Genomic DNA, 15,618 nt, shown 5'->3' with positions numbered 1-15,618 from the left:
TCGCAGCTACGCTTGGCCCTGGCCCACCATAGAATTTTCTCTTGCTCCACTAATTTATGGAGTCTCATGATCACCACCTGCAGCGGCTCCCCAGCTCTAGGCTTTTGCCTCAGAGACCTATGCGCTCGTTCCGCTTCCGGTGCCTTATCTAGCACCCCTTCTGCCACCAGTCCCGCCAGCATCCTCGAGACGTACCTCGTGGTACTCACACTTTCCACTCCTTCAGGCAGGCCCACTATTTGCAGGTTCTGCCTTCTCGAGGCATTCTCCTGCTCCTCCACCTTTGTCCTCAATGTTTTACAGCAGTCTCCTAGGAGCCCCACCTCCGCCTCCAGAGCCACCACACGATTGCTGTGGTCCGAGATCACTCTTTCAATCTCCCGAATCTGTGGCCCCTGCACCTCTAAATACCTCTACATCTGCTCCAAAGTACTCTTCAGGGGTGCCACATCTTCTGCAATGGCCTTTGCATGATCTTCATGCATTTCTTTCCTCTGTTTATGGAATTCCTCCTTGATAAAAGTCATCAGTTCCTGTATCTGGGGCCTTACAGCTTGCCCCTCCCCCACCTGCATGCTGGAAGAGACTGTCTATGAAGCACATGACTGTTTCAACTTTCCAGCCAAACCTCTCACTGTTTTCTGCCGGGTCCGGTGATCAGAAGACATACCATTCCAGGGGTAAAATACTCCTCTAACATTCACCTACGCCTTTTCATCAAAATTCCACCCGGATCTGGGTAAAAAGAGCCCTTTCTGTGACTTTAAACAGTAACAGCCCGTTATGTCTCCAATCACTCCACAAGCGGAAGTGTCGCTTGGTGGTGATTTAACCCGATGATCACCACACCTCAGGCGAGGGGCAAGGTTGAGAAGACGGGGCCTTCATGAATAACCTCAGCCTGTACGGGAATTGAACCCACACTGTTGACGACACTTTGCATCACGAACCAGCCAAACAAGCCAAGCGGAATGTATATTGGCGGCAGTGCCTTGATTGGCCATGGCCAATGTGATAACTGAACTTCTTTGTGTAATATATGGGAATTTTTGGGGTGATGCAGGATTTCCTGTGCCCCTTCCTTTCATAGAACTTGCACCATTCTGTTCGGGACGTAGTGTTGTCAATGCCCAGCAATCTCCCTCTTCTGGTTTTCACTTCAGCCACCAAGACCTTCAGAAATGCATTCGACGCACAGCTGCTGGGCTGGTGACCTTAATGAGGAAAGGTTGGACAGGCTCGGCTTGTCCCCACTGGCATTTACGAGAGTAGGAGGGGACGATTGAAACATATAAGATCCTGAGGAGTCTTTGCAGGGGTGGATAGGAAGGTGAATGCTTTCTGTCGTTAAAAATGGGGGGGGGGGCGGTAAATGTTTAAAAATAAAATGCCACCCATTTACGACAGAGATGAGGAGGATGAGGAGTACTTTTCTCTTGGGAGGTTTGTGGGGGGGGTGTAGGCGGGAATGTGTAGTTGAGCGTACAATCAGATCAGCCATGATTCTATTGAACAACAGTGCAGGCTCGAGGGGCCGAGTGGCCTACTCCTGCTCCTAATTCGCATGTTTGTACAATGCCACTTTAAACCAAAGCTAATTAATCAAAAATACCCCAAGACAGCTGACACCTGAAAAGATTAGCTGCGTTCAAATTAATTTGAGTAGAATGTTACGTCAACAAATAATACTTCAATCATGTGTATTATTTTCCTCCATTTTCCCTTAAAAAGAATACCCTCAGACAAACAATTTTCCTCTTTGATGTTACATAATTACTAAGGGTTCCACCACAATTAATAGTGTCTAACCAATAGCTTGTGTTGGTATTTGGGGTAGAGGAAACAAAATGACTGTTTATGAAGGCATCAAAGCCGGTGCTGCGATAGAATACACAGGTAATTACAATGAGAATCAGTGCAAACACAAAAGCTAAATTAAATTGTTTTGCTTGGCAGCCTGCTACAACCACAGCAGATTGGTAAAGCCAGAAGCAAACCCTGTACACCTCACAAGTGGAATACCAGGTCCGTAGGCTTCTGGAGACAGTGAGCCAAGCAGTAACCAGGATAGCAAAGGAATAAGATGGCTTGTTTGAGAACCATGCACTTATTCATCACGCAGTCCACAGATGACCGGAATTGACGAACTTTGGGCTGCTTCTGAACCACCGTAATTGAACGTGGTAATCAAAAGCGTCTTTGCTATTTAAACAAAACAACAGCCTTGCCAGGAAAGGATTTCGAGAAATTCCATCTCAATCAGTGTTGGAAGAAAAGTAAGCACGGGAACGTGACAACACGTTCAACACTTTGGAGAGGAAAGGATCACTGGAGATGGTGTGGCAAGAAAGAACAGTGTGCAGGCTGGGATTTTGAGGAAGGGGATGATTATGTGTCTATCCTTTAAGAAAGGGACAGTACCCGAGGAGAGGGAAACAATTACAATGTCAGCCACCATGAGAACCAGGAAGGGAAGTTGAATGGTAAATAGGTTGGTGGGAACAGTAGCTGGGTTTCATTGGCCAGACGGAGGTGGCACATTGGGAAATGGGAGAGAAGCCCGTTTGGAGAGAGGCTGGGAGGAGTCTTTTGGGGAGGTCTGGCTTGATAGGCGAGGAGAAGGAGGGGAAAGCAGAGTGGCAACTCAAGAGTTGAGGGCGATTCTTCTCCGTGACCGGGCCAAATTCTTCCTGGAAAAATAATGCCGTGCTCACGGTGGGCACCACTCTGAATTCACAAATTGGCCAGCAAGATTAAGACATGTTGAATTATTGGGGTAAACTCACCCGTCTGGCCCATTGCAGACAGAAACTATAATGGACACTTTTGAAGGTCCGTTGACCCTGAGAGGGAATTTCCAATCTCGGGCAGGTGTGACTGGAAAAGGGGCAGCACGGTGGCCTAGTGGCTAGCACAGCTGCCTCACGGCACTGAGGTCCTAGGTTCGATCCCGGCTCTGGGTCACTGTCCGTGTGGAGTTTGCACATTCTCCCCGTATCTGCATGGGTTTTGCCCCCACAACCCAAAAATGTGAAGAATAGGTGGATTGGCCACACTAAATTGCCCCTTAATTGGAAAAAATAATTGGGTAATCTAAATTTTTAAAAAAAGGTGTGACTGGAAAATCCCGCCCATTCTCTGCACAAGTGGCAGCTCCACCTTAGCCACCTCATCATTTTTGAAGAACTTGCTGCCCTTGTACGTTCCCTACCCAAATAAACTCATGGCCGAAAGTTAGGGCTCATAATTATTGGTCCTTTTGCTGAGGTGATAAATGTTAATAGAATCTCACAAAATTTCTTCCGCCCAGAGGGAACAATTTAAACTGCATGGAATAAATTGTTGGAGATTTTAAAAATGTCAAATTTTAAACTAATATTTTCTTACTTTTTCGTGCGTCTATTTTAATTCGTTCTTGCTTGCTTGCCCCCTGCGCCTGATTCAATTCTAATTCACCCGCCTTTTTTTTGGCCCTTTCGAGCCGAGGCAGTGAAGACAGACCTCCCCCAAATTGTTCAGATCACCTTGTCTGGATCTCTAAATGTAGTCTCTGGTAGAACAGCAGGCAGAACATCTGAAGCATCAGCCCGTGTGGCTTTGCTGTCCCCTCATGAATTAATTTTGCTCTTCGAAATTGTGGGAGAGAACTGGGACCACGTCAAAGGAATTCCTGCCCTGAGAGGTTTCCTGCAAGTGAAAACGCAGCAGCAAGTGAGTCAGCTCCAAAAGAAACTGGCACTAGAAGCGTTGCAATACAAGATACCTGCCTTCTGTACCAAAAGGAAAAAAACCACTCAGTTTGGGGCTAACTATTCAGTGGAAGAAAATGTAACTTTTCTTTTCAAACTATCAAAACTACATGAAAGACCTATTATTTCTGCAGCCTCGGTGGGACATTCCCTGCCAAGGCCGGGGGGGGGGGGGGGGGGGGGGGGGGGGAAAGAGTGCCGTTAGATAGCAGTACTGTACCAGGAATGGCCCTGCTAATCCCGCCCAGACAGGACTCTTTTTTTCTCTCGTTAGATCATGCCCATAGCGTCTTCAATGGAATTAAATGTCCAAAGGCATTTCACAGGAGTTTTAGCAAAGAAAATTCCATACCAACCCACATACGGGGAGATTAGGTCCGATGGCCAAAACTTTAGTGAATGAGGAAGGTTTTACAGAGTGCCACAAAGCAGGAAAGGGGCAGAGAAGGAATTCCACAGCTTGGAGTCCAAAGGCACCTGAAGGCATGGCTCCCAATGATGGAGCAATTCTTACTGGAAATGCACTGGAGACCAGAAGTAGAACACTGCAGACAGCCTATCAATCTGGCTGACCGCGAGCAGCAAAATGGAGAAAAAAATCAAATGAGGTCCTATTAGTAAATTTGTAAGCCTACTCGTGACAATAAGCGATTTTCATTTCATTTCATTTTTCACATTACTTGCGCTTCCAGGTTTGCCAGCCTTTAAAAACAACCCACCCTCTCAACCGGTCTTCCTGTAAATAAATAAATAAACAAATAATCTTTATTGTCACAAGTAGGCTTACATTAGCACTGCAATGAAGTTACTGTGAAAATCCCCTAGTCGCCACATTCCGGCGCTTGTTCGGGAGAATTCAGAATTCTCAGCTGGTACAGGAAATTACTCCACACTGCTGACCTTGTTCTGCATCACAAAACAGCTGAGCTAAACCAGTGCATGAAATACTGGGACAAATGTCCAAAGATTCATGCCTGAGGCCCATCATGTAAATAGACAAATGAGGATTCAAGGATGGAATCGAGGTGTGTACCTTAAGGAACCATGTAAAACAAGAGGACATGGCATGGCAAGGAGTTTGTCCTGTTTTACAATCCTTTTTTTTCAATAAATTTAGTGTACCCAATTAATTTTTTCCAATTAAGGGGCAATTTAACGTGGCAAATCCACCCAGCCTGCAGATGCTTGGGTTGCGGGGGCGAAACCCACGCAAACACGTGGAGAATGTGCAAACTTCACACGGACAGTGACCCAGAGCCGGGATTGAACCTGGGACCTCGGCGCCGTGAGGCTGCAGGGCTAACCCACTGCATCACCGTGCTGCCCCCTGTTTTACAATCCTAATGGTAAATTGTGCCAAGGATACAAATTGAAGTATAAAAATGTTAAAATATACACAGCCAACAAAAGTAAAATACTTTCTTTAAGCTCTTAGTAGCTGGTTTGTTAGCGTAGATGCATGATAACGTTATTACTACAGAACTCCATTGGGAATCATGTTAATGACATTACCACATTTAATGCAAAGAGGAATTGGCAATGGCAACAGTACTAATGAAAGACTTATAGAACTGCGAACGATTATTAATTTATCTGACTATATTGTGACAGTTCATTGTTAATAGAGCATCGATGTCTATTCTCATATGCTTTATATATAGCTAGAACACCATTTGTACCAATGTAAGAGAAAAGTTCATAAAAAAGCAGTTCAGTGGTTATTCTATAACCTTATCCATAAAAATCCCAAACAGAATTAAAGATTGAATTTAAATGCATTTCTCGAGCATCATAGGAAACTTCACATGAGCACCATACATTGCAAAACTTTTTTTTTATTAGTTCATGGGAAGTGGGTGTCGCAGGCTGTGCCAGCATTTATTGCCCATCCCGAATTGCCCTTGAGTGGGCAGTTCAGAGTCAACCACATTGCTGAGGGTCAGGAGTCATATGTAGGCCAGACCCGGTAAGGACGACAGATTTCTTTCCCTAAAGGAGCTTAGTGAACCTGATGGGCTTTTACGGCACTCGACAATGGTTTCATGGTCACCATTGGACCTTTAATTCCAGATTTTTATTGAATTCAAATTTCACCATCTGCAGTGGCGGGATTTGAACCCGGGTCCCCCGAGCATTTCTAGTCCAGTGACAATACCAGTACGCCACCGCCTCCCCATTAGCAGGAAAACCTAAAATTGTATGGCATTTGAAGTTTAATATATGCTCTTTATTAATACCTCTGTCAAGACAAAATGAATGAACAGACTTCATATTGAAAGACTGAAGAGTATTGGCCTGGGAGTTAATCAGGAATAAAAGTAATCAAACAGCTATACTTGCAAAATGATTTTTATTGACTAGTGAATGTTCAATGATGCATTCTGAAGCACCCCCTTGACTCAGCTGGTTCAGGCAATGAATAGAAAAACCACTGACTGGAAACGTCCTGTGTAAGTTCAAGCTGTGCTGAACTGGATATTTACATCTGGAGTCTTAGTGCTGAATTGGATATTTATAGATGGGATCTTAGTAGGGATGCTGTCCGCAACATAATAATAAAAGTAACAAACAGCGGAATCTGGAAATCTGAAATAAAAGCAGAAAGTGCTGGAAAAACTCAGTGGGTCTGGCAGCATCTGTGGGGAGAGAAACAGAGTTAACATTTCAAGTTCTCAGAGGAAGAGTCACATTGGATTTGAAACGCTAACTGTGTTTCCCTCTCCACGGATGCTGCCGGGTCTGCTGAGGTTTTCCAGCATTTTCTGCTCATATTGTTACTTTCTGCTCATATTGTTGTCCTCAACACCTGAGTTTGGGGGGGAGGGGGGGACCATCCAGTCTGCACCGACCCTTGGAAAGACCTCCCTACATAGGCACAATCCCTCACCCTATTCCTGCAAATCCACCCTAGGGGGCAATTGTTATCATGGCCAACCTGCACATCTTTGGATTGTGGGAGGAAACTGGAGGAAACCCATGCAGACATGGAGAGAATGTACAAACTCCATAGAGACAGTCACCCGAGGTTGGAATCGAACCTGGGTCCCTGGTGCCATGGGGCAGCAGTGCTAACCACTGTGCCACCGTGCAGTGTTGGGAAAGAGCAGAATCTGGTAGGTAATAGATTTCATAGAATTTACAGTGCAGAAGGAGGCCATTCGGCCCATCGAGTCTGCACCGGCTCTTGGAAAGAGCACCCTACCCAAGCCCATACCTCCACCCTATCCCCATAACCCAGTAACCCCACCTAACACTAAGGGCAATTTGGACCCTGAGGGAAATTTAGCCTGGCCAATTCACCTAACCTGCACATCTTTGGACTGTGGGAGGAAACCGGAGCACCCGGAGGAAACCCACGCACACACGGGGAGAACGTGCAGACTCCGCACAGACAGTGACCCAAGCCGGGAATCGAACCTGGGACCCTGGAGCTGTGAAGCATTTGTGCTAACCACTATGCTACCATGCTGCCCTATGGTACTGAGATATTTCTTCACTGTCCGAAGTGCTGTCTTTCGGATGAAACATTAGGACAGGGCTGCGTTTGCGCTCTCAGTTGACTGTAAAAGATCCCATGATACTATTTGCGGAAATATATAATAGTTCTCCCGAGTTTTGTCACCAATATTTATGCGACAACCAACAGCACTTAAAAAAGAATGACTACCTGGCAATTATCGCATTGCTATTTGTGGAATCTGGGTTTGTCCAAATTGGTCATTGTACTCCCCACATTACCACAGTCACCACACTGACAACTACTTTCTTGGTTGTCCAGCACATTGGGAGGCGTTTTCCTTCTTTTTCTTCAGCTCACACATTGACAATGGCTATTTGGGTGGGGTAATGGGCAGTGCCCCATACCCATCCGAATCTGCCCCATGAAGGAATCAAAATCCTTGAGAAACAATGGAGGGGAAAGAAGACAGACTTTATTTTCAAATTGCATGTTGTCAGATTAATTCAGCAATTGCTACAACTCCCATCGAAAAGGTCAAGAGTTTGATCGCAATTAGAATAGAATTCCTGCAGTGCAGAAAGAAGCCATTCGGCCCACTGATTCTGCACCGGCCCTCTGAAAGGCAACTCGACCTAGGCCCACTGCCCCACCCAATCCCTGGAACCCTGTAACCTAACCTACACATCTTTAGACACGAAGGGGCAATTTAGCATGGCCAAACCACCTAACCTGCACACCTTTGGACTCTGGGAGCAAACCAGAGGACCCAGACACAGAGAGAACGTACTCCACATAGACAGTCACCCCAAGGCCGGAATCGAACCCAGGTCCCTGGTGCTATAAGGCAGCAGTGATAACCACTGTGCCACCGTGGGCAACATTAGGGCTTATTTTCCAAGCAACGTGTACCAATCGTGTGCTTCATTGTAAAGAGCGTCAGGCTTGAGATCAAAAACTAAAAGAACCAGTTCACCCCATGCAGGAAGTGGTCCATGTTGATTCCAGGAAGGACTGTTCCAGGGCTTAGGCCATCCTCCCTCTAGTTTAGTGGTGGGCAACCGAGACCCAAGACCCTTGAATAAGATTGGATACATTTAACACACAACGAAAATTTCATTATAAGTTATGGAAAATACTAAATCATTCGTATATTAATAGAACTGTCATCAACTTCAAGGGACAAAAACCAAATAAATATTTATGTTGGATTGGATACAGAGGGAGCGTGCAGCTCTCACAGTCAATGTTGTGATCAATGAGCTCGCATCTCACTTCATAATAATAATCTTTATTATTGTCACAAATAGGCTTACATTATCACTGCATTGACGTTACCGTGAAAAGCCCCTTGTCGCCACACTCTGGCGCCTGTTCAGGTACATGGAGGGAGAATTCAGAATGTCCAATTCACCCAACAATGAAATGAAAATCGCTTATTTTCACAAGTAGGTTTCAAATGAAGTTACTGTGAAAAGCCCCTTGTTGCCACATTCCGGCGCCTGTTCGGGGAGGCTGGTACAAGAAGCAGATCTTTCGGGACTTGTGGGAGGAAACCGGAGCACCCGGAGGAAACCCACGCAGACACAGGGAGAGCTTGCAGACTCCGCACAGTGACCCAAGCTGGGAATCAAACCTGGGACCCTGGCGCTGTGACGCAACAGTGCTAACCACTGTGCTACCATGACGCCCATATGCTTTACCTTACGTGCTAATCACTTTAGTCACACCGGTAGGAAAAAAAAATACGCAGATGGAATCCAGTAGAATGTGGCAAACCTGCGTGTGGGTAACAGTCAACATGTGTCTAGTGGGCCACACCCTGATGGGCCACATGTAGCCCTGGGCTGCAGCATGCCCACCACTGCTCTAGTTGGAGTGGGGAGGGGAAGCAGTGTGTGGCTGTAGCAGAACTCCAAGTGAGATAAAGTTCAAAGATGATTTGGTGCTAACGCACATACAAATAACATAGCCATGAACAATCTGCTTTCATACAGAATCAGAGAATGATACAACACAGAAGGGATCATCAGCTCATCCCTGTCAGTGCTGTCTTTTGAAAGAGGTAGCCAATTTATCCCATTCTCCTGCCCTCTTCCCACAGTCCTTCAATTTCCCCCTTTATTTTCAGTACATTATGTCAAAGAAAAAACATGCAAAATATCCCCCAAGAAACAATAAGGACATAGAGTTTCCACAACTGTATTCAGAATGTACACCCAAAGTCAATGAATAATTAGAACCAAATCTATCATCTCAAATGTTGCATGCTAACATATTAGTTAGGGCCACAATATATTAAAATTCTGCCCAAATCACTAGAAGTAATACAGTATGAGCATTTTGCCGTATATTCACCTACCCTTCCACTGAACTTCAAAAGTATGAAAAATAAGAACTGTTAAGACACCCAGCAGTAAAATGTGCCCAGCATTGGCAGCCTTAAATCCTGCAGAAACTACAGATAAGATCAGAGCAGACTTGAGATTTTTTTTTAAATAGCCTAGACCTATGGCCAAATTTAATAAAAAAAAGGGCTGCTCTTGTATTTTTTTTGGCTTCTTGCATTGCCATTTGTTAGCAACCACAGCATTTATCTCAAACCAGACTCATTCGATCTTTACGAGTGCTAGATTTTCATTAGGATTATGAAACAGCAGCAAAAACAACAAAAAAAAGACCTGAATTTAATAAATCTAATGAATTCGAACTTTGGTGAGTTTAATGCAAGCTGATGAATCAGACATTTGCTCAATTCATTCTTTAACCTTCCTCAACTTGTGAGGTGGATGCAGATTGCACCAAATTCCAAAGATGCACATTTATGCCAAAGGCTACATGTACTAGGAAAGGTTTAACACGGGAAACTTGTGACAAGGCAGCATAAAATAAAATTATAATTTTCTCCCTCCATCTTTAATTGCAGACTGACCTTTCTAATGGGTTAAAACAAAAATTGGTCTAACTATATGCCATTTGCAAAAAGCACAGTTTAAGCCTATCATTAAAATTTAAGTAGGAACCAAATATATCATCAGTATAAAGTTCTGTGGTGTTTGCGTTACCAGTAGCAGACATCTGGATTTGCTGCTTTCTTTCACTTAGAGAGCAAACCCACACAGAGGCATTTACCATAAACTTGTTGCCGCACCCTTATTAAACTGTCAGCTTTTCGAGCTTTGTAGGTTTGCTAGCTTCTGTTTAAATTACGTAAATAGTTCTGGAAAACCAGTGTCTGTGTCCCAGGGATGCATGATTCAAAAAGACAGAAATAGCATTGTAAGCACAGGAAACCTGTCAGGACCCAACTGAGGGAAGCAAGCTAGCCAGTCCAGACACTATTTTTGCTGCTGTCTAGTGGAGTTAAATAGTCTCCATAGTTGTTCCACACTATAGAATGGAAAATGAAATTAAATATATTGTAAAATACAAACGTGCTTGTACATTTATACATGTGTCTAAGGAGAAAAAAGGAAACAGAAATCAGGGGGTGGAGGGGGGGAAGAGGGAAAGAGGACTAGAGTTTGTTGTAAAGGTTCAAAATGACCCCCTGGCTGTAAGTTACCAGCGAAACATAAACGTATAGCAATTCCGAATGAAGTGAAAGATTGTTTTTTAGTCAGGTCAGGACTGGGGTAGCCCACCATGGAACTGAATTCCCCAGGCTGTAATTGACTGTACACTGTGTTAGCAACTCTCCTCTGGCACAAGTTCACAAGATACGCCATACAGATCAAGCAATTTCTTGGAGATGATGCATGAAACGTATCATCCAGGCAGGGAACTATTTCTGAATAGCCTCTGGCCAATGGCCTACCTCAATGTAGTCCTTGGCATGACCCCAATCTCTCTTGGCATCCAGATTACCCAAACTAAAACAATCCAGCTGTCTGAGGTGAATCTTAGCCACCGACCGGCTAATTTTCCGAGTTACGAAATTAGCCCCTGAAAAAAGATAACAGATAACATCAGTATAGTTATTCCGGCTGTTTAACTGTATCAAAATAGAAACAAAAATGTATCTAACATTTTAATAGTTACTACTTTTTTTAGTGTTATGGTATCATCTGTCAGATGAGTAAACCCAGAAGCTTCAAACCAAAAACAGTCAAGAGATCCACTTACACAGCAGACAACTTTCTCAAGCCTCTTTGCAAACTACTTAATCATTTTTAATTTAATATTTATGTCTTCAATTCAAGGAGCCAAGCCAATCAAAGTGTACGCAACTGTCAACCTCGAAACACCAAATACACAAAATGCCACTGAATTTTAAAAGTTTAAGATAGAGAAAGTTTAAAGTTAAAAAGTAGGAAGCAATGAGTGTTAACCTTTGTCATTGTTGCTACAATCAATTTTAAAACGGCATCAGCCAGTGCATTACTTTGGCAACGATCTGAAGAAATGAGTGAGATGCACTGAATAAAATGGATCTGATGATCAAGTACATTGCCATAAATTAAGGAGTTGAAACACATTCAGTGGAGCAAAATCTGATCCTATACTAGGAAGCTCACAATACAACTTAAATAACATTCATTTCCAGAGGCGGCAAAAGTGATGTAATATTTACAGGCAAATTCACAAATATATTAATTAATATTACTAATCCTGCACAAAGACTGATTTTATTCGTATATTCAGGTATTGTCCCCATTGCTTATATGGTGCGTTCTTTTGTTCGCACATTTGCCTGTTATATTGAAGTGGGCGGTAAAAATATGCTATTCAGTGAAAAACGATTTATTCTGTCTCTAAGTAAGTCAACAGTAGATCCAGGTAGACCGAGGCACTGAGCTTGGCCATGCTGCCTCATTTTCTGGCAGCTCATCTTATTTTGTTTATGGTTAATTTTTCTGCTGGAGCTCACTGCTTTTCTCTTTCCAGCCATGTATGCTTCTGTCGTCTGTGCTCACTGTAACCCAACACTAAAGACAGGATTAAGGAGCCAAGGTAATTGTACCTTAACTAGGTGTGAACAGCTGACTGAACAGCTGAGTCCACCCAAATTAATTTAATACAGTATAAACTGTTTTTGTCATTGACATTCACGGAAAGCAGCTCACATTTGTAACTTGGTAAAAACAGCTGGCCACAATAACCACAGGCAATATAGTGCTGGGGACTGTACAAGATGCATTCAAATTATCGTACCAAAACCCAAAAAGGTTTTGGGTCTTTAATTTAGTGAAGTACTTGCACTATCATGAAGCAAAGATGGATAACATGTTCTGTTAATTGTCTATTACAGACTAGTAGGTATTAATAATTTTCCACCAGGTTAATATCACCCCCCCCCCCCCCAGGCACCAAGTCAATGATAAATTGATTGTCATATTCCTAAATACCTAAACTGAAACACTCGAGAGATGTAAAAATTCTTGCACTGTAAGTACATGAAAGTGTACAATTAAACTGGCCTAGAAATAAAAATGTCAATTGGTGAAATGTAACCATTATAGATTTCAGATTTAAATTGGAAGTCACATTCGAATGAATGAAAAATTAAACTAGGTGGAATCAACAGAAGGCAAATTAGCTTTTTTCCTGAACCCAATTTGAACTCTAGCCTGGCGGCTGCATTTTTCACCAGCCGCCATCTGCTGTTAAAAGGAGTGATCTTCAACACTCTGGCAGAGAATTGCCTCAACAATGGCTCTGCACAACTGGGAAGCAAAAAGGATGGACAGGGAGAATGTCATGGCTGACTGAACAGACTACCGAGATCAGAGAGATTACACCTAATTTGCTTGCTAAGGACTGCCAAAGTCAACACTACTTGACAGCAGGTACTCCACAATCCATACGTACATTTTCAGAAAAGGATGAATTTTTAATTTAAATATCTGAGCGTTTTTGGTGAATGTTGCATTTTTAGCCATTTAAATTTATAACAATGGCACAAATAAAATATTGCTGTCAACATTTGTTTTCTTTTTCATGAAAATAGGAGGACTGGCAATTAGCCATGTTATAATCGTATTTGATAAAAAAAATACTGACAGGCAGGCATCTTACAATATAAACCTATCCTTTGTTCAATTTTATTGCAAACTTGAGAAACCTTCCAAAGGCTTTTGATCTGAGCCTTAGTTTGACAGCTAATGTATGCAAGACAGATGATACAAAAGCTAGCCAAGTGGATTTCCTACTGCTTAAATATCTTATTTTGTCTTGACGACACAGTTTCGCTGTCTTTTCGCTCTCCTATTTCAGACTGCAGGGAACACTATGCTCTAACGATGAAGTTTTTGCAAGTAAGATGACAAACTCTGCCCCCATCCTTCCTACCCTGAGCCTCAATTGTAACAACTGGATCCCAACGGACAGGAACCAATAATAATAATCGCTTAATGTCACAAGTAGGCTTCAATGAAGTTACTGTGAGCGGCATGCTACATTGCAACTTCAATTTTTCTGCCTTTTAATTAAATGGTAGAACACAAGTTCGCACTTGTGATTCCCCTTACTCCTCATTCCTGTTCTGTTGTCATAGTTTTGAAGCAGAGTGTTTTCCCCCCACAGAGGAATAAAACCAGAAAATATTTTTTTTTTGTTGCTGCATCCCCCCCTCCCCCCCCACCCCCAAATGCCATCAACAGTAAAATCCTTCTACCTTCATGGCTGGGCAGCCAAGTAAACAGAAGGAGTCAAGGAGTCAAAATTGCAACTTAATTTTCATCCAATTAAAAATGACATTAACTTTTCATTTTAAATTTACTAATTGCATAGCCTGTGGTGTCTGTAGAATTACAGTGGTTAAAAAAATACATGTTAAAAACAGAAATTTACTCACTGTAAATCAGTGTTTTGTTATAGGAAAGGGCAACTCCTTTTTGCACATTATATGCATGGTCACTGATTTTTTAGTTTCCACCATGGAAAGGAGCGATCTCCATGTCTGAGGAAAACCTCCATAACGCAGTCATAAGTGAAACAGTTAATCAATCAAGCTTAGCACAGGTTTCCATTGCTAATGGGGATGCAAGCAGACCCTGGACCTAGCACCAAAATATTAGGGAATCACATCACAGAAGAAACAGTGAGGCAGTTTCTCAACAAGAACCCAACATGGACAAAGGGCCATATTGATCCAGATTAAATTAGATCTTGCTTGGAAGATGCCGTGAACATTTTCTAACTTCAAAAGATGCAGGTGTCGCCGCTCTAACTGCTGGATGCCAGGTAATCAACTATTCATATGAGAAAGGTCAGTTGTAATTCTCAGAGCATCCTCTGTTAGGATTCGGTTCAGCTCCAATTTTCCCTAGATTGAAGTTAATGCATAGTTGCACTTCATTTTAATTTATAAAAATCATACAATATCAGTTGGTCTTCCTGAGGTATATTGCAATCCAAGCCTTTCTGCAAGTTGGCGTTGTTGATCATTACGTCCACATTTGTCATTTGTAGTCTCGTGTTTTAACTTGATCTGTTAATTTCACCTATTTCTCCTGACCGTCCAAAATTTCTTTCTGACCCCCAGACTAGCTGACATTATGGGCTAGATTTTCACTCCCGAGGCAGTAGCTCGAGTTGGGAAATTTCCCACCTCAAGAAAAAAAGTGTTGGGAATGGCGTGATGTTTGTTCCGGGGGAGGGGGAAATGGGTGCAGGTATGGAGTTGAGCACATTGTCCCTGAACGCAGATTGGAGTAGGCTATAGGGGCTGCTGAGTGCCAAGGTTGGCTAGTTAAGAGGTTTGACCCGTTTCTCTGCCACTCTGCTGGTTTGTTAAGTATTTGGTTCTATAGCCCTCAACCCACACACCTCCTCATCCCCACCTACTCCCCATGCCCACCATCCATCTCAAATTATTTGTGATTTGATTGTAGTTTATAAATTTAGAGGGGAAATCTAGCCATTTGTAAAAAAAAAAGAGATGTTTCGTGGAACTACAATGGATGAATTGCTCCCTGCTATTAATAATGTTGTTTCTATTGATATATTTTGTAGCACCAAGTTCAATTTCAAGACTGCACTTCAGAAAATGGCAAACTCACCACCCACGATAAATTCTTAAAAAAAGACATGTTGTCAAAGCTTTTTGTCTGTCACTCATCAGGTCAATTCACAAGAATACTACATATAAAGGGAACAACAATTTATATTTTGTGAGAAAATTGTACTGCTTGGTTGATAAGTGAACTCTGATTGGTCGAGGAATTGACATGGAGAATTCACCAGTTAACTGAAGACTGACAGTTAACTGCCAAGTGTTGGTTAACTTCAAACTAGGCAGGTTGACTCTGATTTGACAAAGCATTGCCCTGGAGAACGAATCAGATAATGGCTGTTGCCGATTTCATTTAGTTGAAACAGGCGCAATATGTATATATTTTTTTTTTGTCTTCAAAAACATGGCCCTCTGGATTATTATATATAGAGCTTCTGGCATGTATAAGTGAGCCA

General features: G+C 42.8%; 1 protein-coding gene across 1 annotated transcript in view; it reads right to left on the bottom strand.

The window, feature by feature from the left end:
• Nucleotides 1-15,618, bottom strand: part of gmds (GDP-mannose 4,6-dehydratase) — a 621,977-nt gene that overhangs the window by 359,901 nt on the left and 246,458 nt on the right. Inside the window, exon 7 of the mRNA XM_038796739.1 lies at nucleotides 11,024-11,151. Within this exon, the coding sequence (XP_038652667.1) occupies nucleotides 11,024-11,151 (128 nt within the window). The remainder of the gene's footprint in view (nucleotides 1-11,023; nucleotides 11,152-15,618) is intronic.

The sequence above is a fragment of the Scyliorhinus canicula genome, chromosome 5 (genome assembly GCF_902713615.1).
Source record: "Scyliorhinus canicula chromosome 5, sScyCan1.1, whole genome shotgun sequence".
NCBI classification, from domain to species: domain Eukaryota; kingdom Metazoa; phylum Chordata; class Chondrichthyes; order Carcharhiniformes; family Scyliorhinidae; genus Scyliorhinus; species Scyliorhinus canicula.
This window is presented reverse-complemented; position numbering and strand designations above follow the sequence as displayed.